General features: G+C 36.0%; 1 protein-coding gene across 3 annotated transcripts in view; it reads right to left on the bottom strand.

Moving 5' to 3' along the window:
• The window catches only part of SLC37A1 (solute carrier family 37 member 1), an 815,749-nt gene that overhangs the window by 35,998 nt on the left and 762,373 nt on the right, over window positions 1-17,378 (bottom strand). For all 3 annotated transcript variants that reach the window (XM_044072224.1, XM_044072226.1, XM_044072225.1), the window contains exon 19: window positions 16,122-16,186. In XM_044072224.1, the coding sequence (XP_043928159.1) occupies window positions 16,122-16,186 (65 nt within the window). The remainder of the gene's footprint in view (window positions 1-16,121; window positions 16,187-17,378) is intronic.

The following is a 17,378-nucleotide window of genomic DNA, read 5'->3' as shown; positions in this document are numbered from 1 at the left end:
TGAAAATGCACTTTCACAAAAATCATTTCATCGAGTAGTTTTGCTAGACTGCGGTACAGTGAAGATAAGGGAATATTCCCTTATCCCCACTGTAGTGCGATCTCTGAGTCTGTATATATACACAGCAGGGGTATGAGGGGCACAGCCCCTCACATGGGGGGTGGTGCAGGGGGATTGCCCCCATACATAAATGCTTTTGTTGGATTTTTTTTGTTTGTTTTCATGTTTTTCTTTTTATTTGATGAAATGATTTTTGCGAAAGTGTGTTTTCGTTTAAACGCACTTTCGCTTAAGTGGGATCAGCTAAATCAGTGCACCAGAAGGAAGTGTCAACTTCTCATAAAGAATTCTAAGCCCCACATTAATATCTGACTATATATGGCATACATCAAATGTAGGAGTCATCCATGAAATCCAGGTCGCTCAAACTTGGACTACCAAACTAGGCTGACAGATACATGGAAAGCAGACATAACAGATGTGCATACATTTACAAAATGTGCATAAGCTCTTTATTAGAAAGAAACAAAGGATGTTTCAGGATATGATTTATGACCTAACATTTTTTTTTCACTGCCAAGAGAAATTCAACTGTCATTTGTATATTGGAGACCATTAGTCTCATCTTGCTAATTTCTGTCTTTTTTATACATTTCTGAGTTTCAATTGTGTTATATAACTTTGTGTCACTAGCAAACAGGCAACAATTTAATTCAGACCCACTGCAGTGTCACTTATAAACACCATGAAAAGGACTGGCCTCAGAATAGACCATTATTATCCAACTGATCACTATCGTTTCTGATGGCTAGGTTATTATGGCCCACTATGTCCTACTCATTAGAGATTTTTTTTATGTCCATAGGACTACAGGACTCACAGCAACTTTTCCAGCTTGTTCATTAATTTACTGTGTGCAATAAGTAAGATGCCTTGATTAAGTGTAAATAGGTCATACCCATAATCCCCTTCTGATTTAACACACTTGTTATGAAGTCAAATACCCGATGAATTTGCATGCATCACCCTTTAAGTGACTGACAACACTGATGATGCATATTTATTGATTTAAAATCTTGTTGACCAAGTTAGACCTTCTAGGCTAGTGGTGTATTTCCAGGGGAGTTGGTATTTATACTACTAGAAAAAAATCTGGCCAGGGCATTGAGGAACTTCCCCTACTGTTTTTGATAGGTGTTTTGTGATGACACATTCAGGAGTGCAGCACCCACTTTATGCTGGACTACAGTTGTCAGCAATCCAATTAACTGATGTGGGAATATAGCCTTTCTAACTCCCCTACCTCCCGCAGCTGACACCATCTCTTCTACTCATTCTTTGAGTCTACAAGACCCACCTTAGCTTCTGCCAGGCTCAACCCGAACCATACCCAGAGCAGGTGAGGAGACGGAGGATGCTAGTGCAGCATCACACTGCTTCCAGGGAATGTGCCCTAGCCTCCGGTGCAGCATCACACTGCTTCCAGGAAACGTGCCCTACCCTCCAGTGCAGCATCACACTGCTTCCAGGGAATGTGCCCTACCCTCCAGTGCAGCATCACACCGCTTCCAGGGAATGTGCCCTAGCCTCCGGTGCAGCATCACACTGCTTCCAGGGAACGTGCCCTACCCTCCAGTGCAGCATCACACCGCTTCCAGGGAATGTGCCCTAGCCTCCGGTGCAGCATCACACTGCTTCCAGGGAACGTGCCCTACCCTCCAGTGCAGCATCACACCGCTTCCAGGGAATGTGCCCTAGCCTCCACCACCCTGTGGCAGCCTTGTGTGCATTGCAGTGATTGTCTTCAGAAGGTGCAAGAATACTTTCTTGCATGCACAACCAAGTGGTGTATTGCTTTTAGCATGGTGAGGCTCTTAAAGCTGCTATTGCATTGAGCCCAGGCAGCCTCCCTCCCCCCCAGGTTAGGTGAGTAGGTGTCATCATCTTACTCTCATCTTCCCCTTCCTCCAACTCCCAATCCGCTAGTTAAACATAGGTTATCAAGGGCACAGTCTGGGCTTCATCCTACTGTGCCGCTTTTTTCCCTAGGATGCTGTCCACTTTCAGTTTCATATTGTTCATTATCCACTCATTTGTGTTTTTGCTTCCTTGTGTATCTATAAAACATATAACTCCTTTATTGACAAAAATGATTATCTTATCCAGGGCTCCTTCTTTACATTTCTGACTAAATGTTCTACTTTTTTCTTTAGCCTGTTTTTGTGTGTTCCTCCTATTTGCATATGCAACATTGTAAGAGACAGTGTTCTCACCCACTTAAGGGTCATGCAATAAACTTCATTATTTAGTATTTTACCTCTTATTTCAGAAATGTGTAGAGACTGGGACAAGAAAGACATTAAGACTAACACCTGTAAAGGTGTTGCTGCTTCCCTTAAACCCTCACCATTTATTTACTGATAAAATAAACCAATTAAAATGAAAAATGGCTATATTAATCACTATCATAACTCTTAGTGTGAGGATGTGTACAAGAGTGTAACATCTGTTAGGTGGCCAGCATTCCAGCATTTCCAAAAGAAAAAATAAAATAAAATAAAATAAAAAGTGATGTTGAGTTAAGGTTGGCACATCACTATTTACAGATATCACATTGCAACATATGTGATTTTTACTTATTTTATTTATTTTCCCTAATTGACGTGTAGTTAAGTACAGCTGATAACTATACACTGACAGTAGCAAATGTCAAGAATGCATGTGATTCTTGTTGATTGCAAAAACACATAATATTGCTTTTTTTTTCTTGTTGCATTATGGGGAAAACTATCTTAAAAAAGGTAAAACATGATGGTTAAATATAGCTCAAACACACAAATGCCTGTCATTAAGGGGGTGGGGGTTCATGTGTGCTGTTACTTTAAAATGGGTAAATGGAATATGAATTGAAACCATTTTTTCTCATGGCAGCATTCTTGTAAGTCTGTAGTGGGAATGTATTTCCTTGTATACACATCTGGTATATAGAGGAAACTATGATAGTAGTGTGTCTCAGAATAATGAAGCATCTAATAAACTTGAGAAGTAATTTCACCTGAAGTATTGTACAAAAACCTTTTGTTAGATGCTATCACTAGAGTATTAAAGATATGTAATTAAACTTTTGTACTAAAAAAGGCTTAAGTTATCACAAAATTTTGCATTCCAATCCCCCGAGGAATGAATAATGCCCTTACTTGAAAGAGTTTTCCTAATTAAGTTAAGTGGGTTACATGGTTAAAATCCACACAATAATTTTGTTACTGGGTATTGCCAAAGAAATGTATTATCAGCTCGGTGACTGGTCAACATTTACTGGTTAATGAATTACTCTTTCATTATAAATAGTTGGTGATTTGCATTGTATGCAGCCCCTCAGAAGTCAGAATAGCTAGCTGTGATATCAGCGAGAGCATTTGGCTGTGATACCAAGGAAAAGTACAGTTGTGTAAATAAACTTACTATAACAGTAGATGTTCTAACAGATCAATGTCGCTGTAGCTTATGCTATTTCAGTTATATCCTGTCAAAGATATGTCCACCAGTCAGCTTTCAAAGCTTCAGGGCACCTTTAATGCTCCTTAACTGCTGGGGGCTTAAGCAGAACCACAAAAATGAACAGTTTGGGTGCTAAAAGTTTCAGAGCTTTCTTGCCTCGAAAATGGAAGGTGCAGCCCTGAAAGAAAAAAATGCTAGGAAACAAAAATACAACAGAAACTGGATCTAACTGTATATACATCCACACTCTGAAAGACAAAACAAGAGGGATGGAGGGGACAGCTACTGTACAAGTGATCTATTAGAACATCTACTGTTATGGTAAGTTTATTTTAACAACTGTAGTATGTTCAACATTAGATCAATGTACCAGGAGCTCAAGATATTTGGGTAGATTACCACAGAGTAGTAGCACACAGGGAGGAGGAAGCAATTCAAGAATCTAGGAGCCCCTGGAGAATGGCCCTAGCCAAGCTTGAGCTGGACATGGAAAATAATCCAGGTTGTAATGCCTTGTAAAATCATCAACAAAGGATCAGATTAATGCCTCTAGAACACTTCTAGACCCTACCCCTTTCCAAAAAAGCCACAGAAGAAGCCAAAGATCTGGTAGAGTGAACTCCGGCCCTGCTTGGAATTGACTTGTTACAGTAAGAATAGCAAATGGAAATAAATAAATAGCATGAGACAACTATCTAGGAATTGTTTGCTTTAACCCTGGTTGTCCTTTCTTCTTACCTTCACAGGAAATCAAAAGCTAAAATGCCTTCCTGAAAGATTCAATTCTGTCCAAGTTGTATCTGAGCTGCTTGTGAATAACCACAGTGTGCAAGATTCTTTCTCCTTTGTTTTTAGGTTCTGAATAGAATACAGGGAGATTAACAGATCTGACCAAGATAAATTCTGAAAGTAGTTTAGACATAAAAGAAGGATTTGTTCTTAATGAAACCCTGTCCTTGTGGCAAATGAGGTAGAGTTGACTCACCATAAGAAATTATAATGCAGATACTCTCCTTGTAGAAGTTACAGCAATGATTAACACAATTTTCCAAATTCACATACCTTGCACTTTCACCCCTTTCAAGAAAATTCTGTGGCATCTATTGTGACAGACTGTAAAGAAAATGAGGGAAGAAGAGGAAACCTGGGTGGAGAGTAAACTGATCCATCTACCACAGTAACGCCCTCCTCACCAACACCAATACTTCAATCTGAAAAGAAAAAGGTGTTTTCTCTGTACATCGGAGGAAACAGAAGTATCCAGAAGACATCTCAGAAAGACTATTCTATGAGATGGGATGAGAGTAGATTTCTTTACGTTTAGATGAAAACCAGACTGAGATAAAATTTATTGGCATATACCAGAGTCTCTGGATAACTGGAAAAAAAGTCTGGAATTATAAGACAATTATCCAAATTTGGGACGATGTGGATTCCTTGAAAATCTAATCCAAAAATGCTGTGGTTGTGGATTCCAAATACCAATTCAAATTCTTATCCAGTGGAAATTTATTGTGAAAAAAATTAATCTCAAGAGTTAAGCACTTTTATTCTGCTCTGTTAAGAACGTTAATAGAACTACATACACTGACTCCATTCTGGTTTAAATAACCAGTGTAATGGCATGACAAATGAAAATCTCCCAAAGCAATTCTTAAAGAGACAGTCACCTCAATATTTTTTTAAATATCAGAACTTATTTAAAATTCAAAATATATATAAAAATACTTTTTGTGACATTAAAATACAACTATAATAAAAAAAAATTCATAAGTTGTCAACTGTAGACAATAATAGTTCTGACGAAGTTCTTAACAGAGTAGCACAAAAGGGTTTTAACTCTTGTGACTTATTTATTTTATTTGCAAAACATCTCCACTGGATATGAATTTGAACTATTTTTTAGAAGAAACAACCACACTGTTTTTTTGGACTGTTTCTTTGATTATGCTGTGAAGCATTTTTTTATTACTGGTTTTATTTATATATATTTGTTTACCAGAGTAGTGCACTGAGCTCAGTGATCCATTTGCAAGCACAACCCAGGTGACCAGGATCACATAAGAAATGAGAAAAATATATTTACAGATGCAAGAATATGCTACAACATTTAGTTCAAGAATCGGTTAACAATGTCTTAACACGGATGGAAAAATGAAATTATGCTTAGCACAGCTTTCTGGATAAAACGTAGCCATAACAACAGAGAGGGCTTATGCTACAGGGATAGCAGCACATCATTATATACAGAGGCATGAACACATCAGAAAATGCAAGTGAGAATAGCTGCAAGAAAGGATACCATAAGGAGAAGAAAGAAAAAGGTATTAGAGGCATGTAGAGGGAAGAGGAGTAGAAAGGGTTAGAAGTATGAGAGAAATGCAAAGAGACAAGGGAAGTAGAATGAATGAAAGGCAGTAAGTAAAGGGGATGACAAGATGAGATAAGGAAGGATGAAACAGTGATAAAGGGGTGTGAGAGAGAGAGAGCTGCAGGATGCAGGGTTCATGCAATGTTACCTGAGCAAGTGTAGCTGCACTTTACCTGGGTGAAGAGGTGTTCTGTGAGCTGTTGTCTGAAGTCAGAATAGTTTAGGACAGATTATGAGAGAAATGGAGTCCCATATTTAGATGTACAATGCTTTCATGGCTAGAGTTTTGGTGCTAGGATGGAGAATGCACGGTCAGTGCAGTAGAGTTTGCTTTTTGGAGTTACAGGGTGAATTAAGATTGAGAGATACCCCTGAGATTATATGTGGAGGTTTTGGTGAAAAGTTTATGAGTATGTGGGGACAATGTGAATTAGTGATCCTAGAAGCAGGTTGGCTCTCAAATGTACTGAGAACCATTTAGCTTTGGTGGGAGTTAGGGAGTGGTGTTCATTATTAGAGGAGTTAGTAATGAACTGGCAGATTTTATTGGAGATGGATTGTACAGTGTTGACATTTTTTTCTTTGAAGCTGCAGCTATAATGGGTAGTCCGTATTTGAGCTGTGATAAGATTATCCTTTTGCCTATGGCAGCTTTGGCTGGCTTGGACAGAAGAGACTATAGCTTATTCACTCAGAATAGTAGTCTGCTGATCTTTTTGCATGTGTTTTGAATGTGCAATTGAAAGTTCAGAGATTGGTCTAGCCAAATGCCAAGGTATTTGAAGGATGTGAAAATTTCTATGGTGGTATTTTTAACATGTTTAATATTAATAAAGCTGGTGCTTCGGCTATTTTTGGACTGTTCCAAATAACATTGCTTTTGTTTTTGAGGGATTGAGTACAAGTATCTGGCCAATTAGCCAGTGGTTGAGGGTTTGGAGGTCATCTTGAAGCTGGGTTTGCATAACAGAGTAGGATTGTACATAAAGAATTAGAGATATCTGTGGATGATCAGATGGGAGTTTATTGATTAATATGAAAAAGAGAAGAGGGGATAAAGTGGAATTCTGGGGGACTCCTTCCATAACAGGAGCTGTTTCGGAGGTGGTGGTTCTTTCTTTCACCTTGAAGGATCAATTGGTGAGGAAGTCTACAAACAAAGGTTTTGTATCGCCACTAATGCCTATTTCGGTTAATTTGTCAAATAGTAAATTATGGTCATTAGATCAAAGGTTTTTGTGAGGTCAATAAAGATGGATCCTGTTAGGATGTCTTTGTCAATATTGAATAACAGGTCATCTGTGAAGGACCAGAGAGCTGTTATGGTGCTGTGTCCAGACCAGAATCCATATTGCCTCCTGGATAGAAGATGGTATTAAAGTAAATAAGTAGTAATTTGTTTGTAGATAATTTTTATAGAATTTTACCTAAAATGGGAAGTACTGAGATAGGACAGAAATGTGAAGCAATATTTGGCTTGAGTAGTCTTGGAATAGGAGTGGCTATTAATGTTTTACATATCTGAGGCATAATCTTATTAATTAAGCAGAACTTATATATGTGAGTGAGACGATGGAAGATGAAGTCCTTACAAAGGTGAATGAGCCAAAGCACTAGGTTATCTGAACCTGGGGAAGTATCTATTTGAATTTGGTCCAACTGTGGAACCTGGGGGAGTATCTATTTGAATTTGGTCCAATTGTGTTTCAGTCTCTTTGGTTCTAATCTTTTTAAAGTGGTATAGCGGAATGTAAAAGGGGGAGGGTGGCTGTGACTGTTTGGTTTGCATTCCTTGAAGTCTGTAATAAGCAATTATTGGAAGCACACACTTTGTAAATACTCTTGGTGCAGCAGATAGAACAAACTGTAAAACATACAATTGTTAATGTGAGCCAGATACAGAAAATATTAAAAAACATCTGAATTCCTTTCTAATAGGAATGTAATGGATAGCATATTTTAAGTCTAATATTACCATGAAACTGGGGGTGAGGGGTTGTATGAGAAATAGGGGTTGGAAGGGTAGGCTTTTGAACTTCAAGACTTAAATATAAAGACTTAGAAAGGAGAGGTATACAACTGGGCTCCAAGTTCCCTCTTAAAAGATCAAATTGCAACAAATCATGCAATGATTTTGCTGCTGGGAAACAGGGATTTTATTCTATTCCCACTCATAAACATTTTTCATTTTGGCTAAAGTTTCAAGAAAAGATAACTGTTCTACATGGAAATCTGAAGTAACATTTTCCACAGAATCAGAATCTTCAGCTTGGGGAGAAATCAAATGAAAGGAAGAAAAACACTCTCCCTCCATCCCCTGCTCTTGTGGCTGAGAATCAGTAGTACAAAGTGAGGGAAATCTTTTTATTTTTTTCTCTATAGTCAGTGAAAAAACAGGAATTAAAACATTAAAAGCAGAAAGTAATCCCTTATCAAATTCCTGCAAGTCTCCCCTGTCTACAGTTTTAAAAAAGGAGAAGTAATATGTTTCATTTTTTGTTTTCTTTTCATGGGAGGCTCTGTGGAAAAAGACAGACTCGGAGGGGCACAATCCAAGGAATCAGGTACCCTAGCCAGGATGTATGGTAGACCTTCATCTGTTCCAACAAGAGTGTCTCTCCCTTGCTCAGAAAGGACAACCCTACAGATGATGTCTAACTCTTGGTCCTCAGAGGCTAGATGAGGAACTACACCACAGGAACCATGATACATCAATGAGTGGTCCAAAGAACCAAGTTCGACCATGGCAGACTCACCCACTGGCAGCTAAGGCAGGGAGGGAGCTAGTCTGATCCCCGTGGACCCCCAAGAAATTTTCATTTTCTTGTGGATAGCAGAAGGAAGAACCTAGGAAACTGATAAATGTTACATTGTTTAGCTGAGAAAAAAAAGCTTGAAAGACAAGCAGTGTAACCTACGTAAGTCAGTAAACATCCTGATGCAAAAATGTGTGTTTTGAGTATATAAAAATAAAATTTCAAATGACAGTCCCCATAAGCACAATGTCCTGACTCTAGCACACAAATTCTACATTAATATGTAGAAAATAAATAGACAGTCCATTAAAGGTAATTTTCCTAGCATAGCAATAAATATAATAGTTTTATAGAAAAAAAACTTTTCCTCAACAAAAAAAAATGAAAACATGAAAAGTCTTTCCCAGTAGGGTACTTATCTGACTGGTCCTGAATGATCACCAGCCAACTGTCAGTTCTACAAAGCCCTTTTCCTCAACAAAAAAAAATGAAAAAATGAAAACATGAAAAGTCTTCCCCAGTAGGGTACTTATCTGACTGGTCCTGAAAGATCACCAGCCAACTGTCAGTTCTACAAAGGCCTTAGAGTGAGAGTACGTCAGCAGCAAAAAAGCTCTGTAGTATTCAAAAGAAAAATAGCAGTTGGAACTAGTCAAGGATGCCCTTTATTCTCCTTTACTTTTTAACCTATACCTTGAGCCTCTCTTCCTAAATAAAAAACAAAATACATACCATAACCCCCAATAATTTACACCACCAAAATCTTCTTATCAGTTTTGCTGACTATCTGAATATTTATTGTACCACACCAATTTTGGATATAAATAAAATATTATCCGCTATTGAACACTTCTCGATGATATTGAATTACAAATTGAACCTTAAAAAACTAACATCTTCCCATTAAAAATTCCTAATTCTACCACTAATAGGGAAATTAAAAACTGAAGAAGTAATTAATTACTTAGGTATCGCATTCTCTACAAACAAATATTTCTACTCAAACAACATAAAACAAAAAAGGATAGACATTTCACTAGACCTTAATAGATGGAAAAATCTAAAGTTACCATTTTTGGCCAAAGTTTCTGTAATTAAAATGAATGTCCTACCCAGATTACTTTATATTTTCATGAATTCCCAGGTAATCATACCCAATAACTTCTTTAAGCAAATACACACCGAACTTGCTAAATTCATCTGGGAACCTAAAGAAAACAGAATTTCATATGACAAACAACCCCCAAAAATAAAGGTGGCTTAGACCTTCCAAACTTTGAGACATACTACTTAATTATAAATACCAATAGAGTTTTACGAATAGCTGAATACAACCCTAAAAACAATGCTTGGTACCCAAACTGGATAAGAATATACCATAATCATATTAAAAGCCTGGATATCAACCCCAAAGCATTACCATTTCTAAATACCAGTTTAATGAAATCTTGTAACTTAATAGAACCCCTCAAACACTCCATTATACTAACACAAAAACTCTTTAAATCTTTAAACCTTATGCAAGCTATGATGACATTACAATCCTTACATAAAAACCCTAATCTTAAAATAAATAACCAAACTCTAAACCTAAACCACTTCCCTCGTTTATTAAACACAACCATCCAAGACATATATCCATATTTAAATTTCTCTGTACAAGAAATAAGGAACCAATTGAACCTTCCCAAATCATACTTACTGATCCTGAGACAGATTAAAGAATTATGTATCTGCTATCTCCATGACACTATCATAAACAATGAAGATATAGCAACTTGTAATTTACTTTGGAAGACTATCCTATCAACAAAAAAATTACTACATTTACCTACAAAATTATCAAAGACATTAAATTGCAATATTATATTCTTATTTCTGAATATTGGAGAAAAAAACCTCTCTTCCATTTATAACCATCAATTGAATCAGGCAATTAACCTAACAATAAAATTTATATCCCTTCAGAAATTGGCTTTTACACAACTCATGATCTATAACAACGTGTATTTCACACTTGCTACTCTTCATAAATTTAACCCTATGAATTCCCCACTCTGTCCACACTGTAAAGACCAAACTGCTGACCTACTCCATCTTTTCTGGAGCTGTAAATGTGTATTTAAACGTTGGAACTCCCTTAAACTCCAATTACAAAAGATGGGCTACCAAACATCCACACTCACTTGGGAATTTACTCTACTATATATCTCTCCAAATAATATCTTCAAAAAACAAGCAATTACCCTAATTAATATATTTCGCTTAATGAAACTTTATATAGCTACCAATTGGCTTAACTCAATAACTCATGGGAGAACTTCAGATTGATGGCGACTAAATATCTTTTAGCCCATAAAATAATAATTAATAAAAGGGACAAAATTAGTAAATTTAGGAATTTATGGGAACAAATCTTTAATATTATTCTTGCATAACCTACCACAAATGTTCATACTTCACTATAACTAGGAGTTTTTACACAACATCATACATCCCCAACCCCTATAAGTGTTTTTATTTTTCTCTTTAATATTGTACCTATAATAATTCTTGCAAAACTACTTTTTTCTTTTTTTGCTATGCTCAACCTCTTTTTGCATTACTTTCAATGTATAACAATTATTTAATGTTCATATGTTTTTCCTATATTTGTTATTTATCATTTACTGTTTTGCTTTGATGTAAAGAATAAATAAAAATTATTGGAAAAAAAAAAGCTCTGAAGTGTTTGACACCTAAACTTTTTCTTATATGAATCTACTCAAGACCCTAGCAATTAGGCTACATGGAAGGTGACCTGAAACTTTGAAAGCTGGTTGATGGTCATATCCTTACCAGGATATAAACCAAACAGCTTAGGCTATTACAGCAGTAATCTAATGGTGAACATCAAAAGCTGTATACACTGTTTCATAGCCTCTCCAAAGTAAAAGATAAGGAAATGTAACTGTTTTATTTGTCTGTAACTGTCTGCAAATAACTCTGCTAACCCTGTCTGACTCAAGCTTCCTGTAGTGATTCTACATTGCCTTTGGTCCAGTGAATGATTTACTTTCAGATACTCTTGAAATTCTTTCCTTCAGCTATGTCACAAGTCTTACCTTAACAAAATTCAGACTCACAGTTCAGTAGTATCTAGCCCCTATTCTGTTTCTACTTTTGTGGAAAGAAAATGTATGTTCACTTCTTGTCTTTGGGAATCCCTCCCACCTCACATAATTAGTTTAAAATTTTAGTTAATGGTATCACCAATTTTCCTGTCACTTTTCAAAGAATTATGCAGTAAAAACTATAAGACCCATTACCTTGTTGTATAACTTTACCTTCCAGAGTTCTTTCAGTACTGTTTCTTCCATGAAATTACTGCGATCAGCTTCATTACTAGAGCTCTTCAACTGTCTGGATTTGATAATTCACCTTTCCCTTCCTTTGTGTAAACTGAGCAGAAGCATTCATTTAGTAGCCTTACTTTTTCAACATATTTTTTGACCTACCTCAATCATTATTGAATTTGACTATCTGCCTTCCTTTGAATCCTAGTGCATATAAAAAGATCTTATTCACTTTGGTGACTGAATTGGTTGCCATTATTGAATTTGAATATATGCCTTCCTTTGAATCCTTGTGTATATAAAAAGGTCTTATTCACTTTGGTGATGAAGTGGTTGCCATTATTAAATTTGAATATCTGCCTTCCTTGGCTTCCTTATGCATATAAAAAGGTATTATTCACTTTAGTGACTGAACTAGCTGCCGTTTCCTCAGTATGAGCCTTTGCTTTTTTCTGCCATACATTGCTTTCGTCAGATATAATTTGTACTGTCCTTTGTCCTTGCCATTCTGTGCTTCTTTGTATTTCCTAAATGTGGTATGTTTTCCCAAACCTTTGATGCCACATTATTTTATAACCATTTTTTTTATTTTTTTGATCTATATATCTGGTTCAAACATAAATGTGTTTCTGCTCTTATGAAAACTTTGAAGTTTGTCTATTTGTCTATTGTTACATAAGATGTACAAGCCAAAGGCAGCAGTAAATACCCATTCAAAAGACTTTTTATTACAATAGAATTGCCTTGGTGACTCAGTAGAATACACTGAATGGGACAATAAAAAATCTGAAATGTAGGCAACCCTCCAGTTTTGAATGCAATGATTAAATAATCAAGCAAAAATACGAGAAACTGTCACTTAACTAATTCATTCACATACATACTGCTTTTTTGTATACTTTTAACACCTATAGCTCAGTATGGCATCTTGACATCTTTGGAGGGCTGGTTTGCTTAAATAAGTGACTTATCAAAGAATTACAGGCAACATACGATGGGACAAAACACAGGAAATAAAATGGCACTAAGACTGATAGTCTGAGATACACTGTAGTTGAGATATTAATCAGTGTCACTTGTTATGCAGAGTGTTGGGGACAAAAATTATTAGATTAGAAGAGTCTAATATTTAAATATAATACATTACATTCTGCATATCTATATCTGGGTGGAGATATTTGATATATAAAATCAATATATTCATTTTAATGCATTTATATGTTCCTTATATCGTCTACCTTTAATGGTTTATTAATTGACTGAGTCTCATGTTTTTGATTGCTTGATACTTCATTGTCAGCATTTCAGATGTTTCTGTTATCCCCATGAAGGCATTTTTCAATTGAAAAAAAAAATACAAAAATCTTTTGGATACACAGTTACTGATGACTTTCATTTACTTCAACTTTCTCAATGGTTGCTGTTACTTCACTGCATGAATGTCTGACTCGGAGATAGCTCATGGTACTGGCTACTGGGCTCCAACCTCTTCCCTACTAAAAAATGGAAAAGAAAAACAAAACTCTGTTAAAAATCAAAAAGTCGACTCAACCATCTGTTTTAGTTCTCAGACAAGCCAGGGCAGTTAAAAAAAGTAAATAAAGAAAATGATCTTAGTCTACTTACAGGAAACTTATTACACTACTCTGTGCATCCACTTCAATCTGTTGTTGAGGATGCTAGAAACACCACTCAAGAAAGATTTTCACTGGGTTACTGCATGAAGCAAAAAAGAGCCTTGCCTATTGGCTCAGGCTTTCTCAGGTAACTCTACCAGCTCTGTCTAGTAACTGAGGGAGTACAGAGGAACAAGTGTGGGAACAATTTTTTTGTTTCTATTTATTTAAAAAATAATATATGTGTGTGTGTGTGTGTGTCTCTGTATATATATATATATATATATATATATATATATATATATATATATATATAAAAATAAAATATTGAATTTCAGCAGTTCATGTCCATGAAGCCAAAACCGCTAAATAACGAAAGTGCTTGCACCCCCTGCATATGTGTAGTGCAGGTGTGTGTCTGTGTGGTGTTGTGTTGTATTTGAGTGTTTTGTGGTGTGGGTGTTATAGTTTGTGTGTTGTGTGCTGTATGCTGTGTGTTCGATGTTGTGATTTTGTGGTTGTGAGGTGTCTGTGTGTCGAAATACTGAAATTCGATATTTCAGCATTTCGGCATATGAAGTGAAACCATATATATATATATATATATATATATATATATATATATATATATAGTTATACATATACACACACATACACACACACACACACACACACACACACACACACACACACACACACACACACACACACACACACACACACACACACACAAACACACAGGTGCATAGCTGTTTTCAGATGTCCCTGTTTTTGAAGACTGTTTCTGATTTTTTGCATCTTATTTTGTGCTGTTCCTTGTAAATTTTGTGGTTTTTTCTTACAAATTAATAAGGATTGCAGTCACTAAATGATGATGACAGACGAGTTTCAGACTTATACTGTAAAAAAGCATGCTAATGAAAATCCTGTTATTCTAGAAAGTTTCTAAGTATATAAAGGCAACAACTGTCACTGACTTTGGTCCTTTGTGCACCATTATTGTTTTAGCTTTCTTCTTCAGTGACAATAAGAAATTGAGATTTGTGTGGTGGGGGAGGTTTTAAGTCAACTGCACTGTATTCTGACACTAGTAAACTGAGAAGATGATACATTCTTGTATGGCATATATTTATTCATTCACTTATTTGATTGCAATAAAACTTATGCTGTGTACAGTCACAGTCATACAGGTGTCTAATTGTTGTTCAAAAGCGTGTAGGAGGGGTAAAAATAAATTACTTTGGTCAATTTTTGTTATTTTTATTATATTCTGATATCCGAGGTATATTCATTCAATAAAGTTGTCTCTGGATGAAGCTGACTGATGCTCTTGTCATTTGTTCTAAATAAACAGTTATTATTCTATCTTTGCAGTAGTAGTATGGACATTTTTTCAATTTCTATTACAGTTGAAAATCTGCATTGCGGTACACCTCTGCTTCACCACTTGATTCTCCCAGTGCCCACTAAAGTCAAACTGCTCCTTAGTACTTGTTCTTGGCAACCTGTGGAACACTGATAATAGCCTTTGTTGTTCCTGAAATTTGGACTTCACTGCCTGTAATGATAAATCTTCTCTCCAGTCTTCTCTCCCATGTCAGAGAGGTGCCTGAAGATGAGATAACACCACATCATCCAGACCATCTCCAAGAGCACTACAGCTCTAAAACGACTGCACTCCACCACTCCCCTTCATTTTTTTCTGTTTTTTTTCTTAATGAATGTATTACTTGATGTCTGCAATAATCTAGGTACTGAGTAATCATGTCTAGCTAGCAAACAGTGTCAGGAGTTCAGACTCCACCATAAATGAGAATGCAGTCCAAACTAGCTCTACCCTCCTCCACCATTTCCTTTCTCTTTCTGCTATGCTGTGCATTTATCAGTTCCTAAACTCTAAAACATACTGCAGCTATGCCTTGCTGTTTTACTTATTAAAGCTCTTTAATCAAGTAAGGCTTAGGCTTTCAGACTTGAATTTAAGTTGTAGCAATGTCCTCGGTTAAGGTTTTGAAAGGCAAACAGAAAATAGTTTGCAAATTTACGTAAAACAGAAAAATAGAATACAGTAACAACAGTGCTGATAAAATGTACATGCTCACTTACAAATACACGCAGCATACTGCAATTAAACATTTCAATGCACATTTCTAGTGACTTCAATGCCGTTCATAGAAATTCCTGTTTTTGTGCTTCCTTTTGGGAAAAATTAGTATTTCTCACAATGCCACAAGTTGTCTGCATTTATTATGCAGCTTGTATAAATCACCAAAACATCATGCTGAGTGTATTTCCACCTTATTTTTCTGATGTTTTCAGAATCTAGAAGGAAGTAGCTAGCCAAATGCACTTGAAACAGAACAGACGGATGGTAAACTTAGTCCAAAATAAATGAACAAAAATGCATGCAACATGCAACTATTACATTTTTTAAATCACAACCAGAGTGACAGAAATTACCCAGTCAGTTTACAAATATTGCTACCTTATGACTCACTCTGAGAAAATAAATATACATTCTCAAATAACAGAAGAATGTACTTACTGAGCTGAATCTTCTTGTTTTACGCAGTTAAAATGAAGCTCCTTTAGAATAAGACGTATCAAAAGCTAGAGGAAAGAAACAAATTGTACATTAACAGTACAGCCATGTACTTGTGACCCCTGATGTTCTCTCTGTAATTACAGATTTGAACACAAGTTTCAAGTTTACCAGTAATTCATTAAATTCTTTAATATTACTGTTCTGTGCCTACTTAACCCTTGACTGCCCTCTCCACCTCTATAGGCTCCATGCTCTCACTTGTTAAGCAAAGTATATAATGGTGGGTTACCCCTTTGCATTTCTGCAGGATAAAGCCCCCTTGCACTCTTTTTTTAAGTTTTACCTGTTACTTTCTCTCTCTCTCTTTTTTGATAGCTTACATATTACAGAGTAGTCACCCTACTTTATATAACATATACCAAACTTTTTTGCTATTTTCTTGCTTGAACTAGTCTCTCTACTGTCATTTATTTTTATTTTCCCATAGGGTCTGTTCATACTTTATGCATTTATTCTCTCATTGAAGAAAAAAGACATTAAATGTTTCTTCGTTTGTTTCACTTACTAAACGTAAATAAAATTAATAAAAAATTACTGGAATCTAAAATGTACATTTAAATTGAATTTAATTTTGTACATTAATATAATACAAACATTATTCTGACTTAAGTTAGTTAGCAATGGGAAAGGTATATTTATACATGACATTACAACATCCTTATTTACTAGGAATTTCAATTAAATTATAGACTAAGGTTTTTTTATGAATCTAATATACAATAGCATGCAGTAAAGGGAATAGCTTAAAAAATGGAGTATATTTCAATTTTAAATATCTATCTATCTATATATATATATATATATATACATATAAATATATATAGGTTCATAGGTAGGTACTAGGCTATCGACCCAAGGGCCTAAGTAAGCCTAGCCAACAAGGTTCCCTGGCTTTGGCTTACTTCACCCCAGAAAGTTAATTTCCCGTGCCCCTGTCGAGCAGAGCCACAGAAGTGATCCCCGGGGTGTATTTCCTATTCCCCATCCACTCATCAAGATTTTTCTTGAAGAGTGCTAATGAGGAACTTTGCTTGACAAAGATGGGTGGCTTGTTCCAGAGTATAGGAAGTCTCTGGGACCGGAATCTATCCTTCCAGCATGTCCTGTTTATTGTGACAATGTTTAGGTCCCTAGTGCGTGTAGCTCGGAGGAATTGGGATTTCTTTAGGTGTAGCATGTCCAACAGCTCTGGGTTTA

This window comes from Protopterus annectens, chromosome 5.part0, assembly GCF_019279795.1.
Source record: "Protopterus annectens isolate FY-2018-M chromosome 5.part0, PAN1.0, whole genome shotgun sequence".
NCBI classification, from domain to species: domain Eukaryota; kingdom Metazoa; phylum Chordata; order Ceratodontiformes; family Protopteridae; genus Protopterus; species Protopterus annectens.
This window is presented reverse-complemented; position numbering and strand designations above follow the sequence as displayed.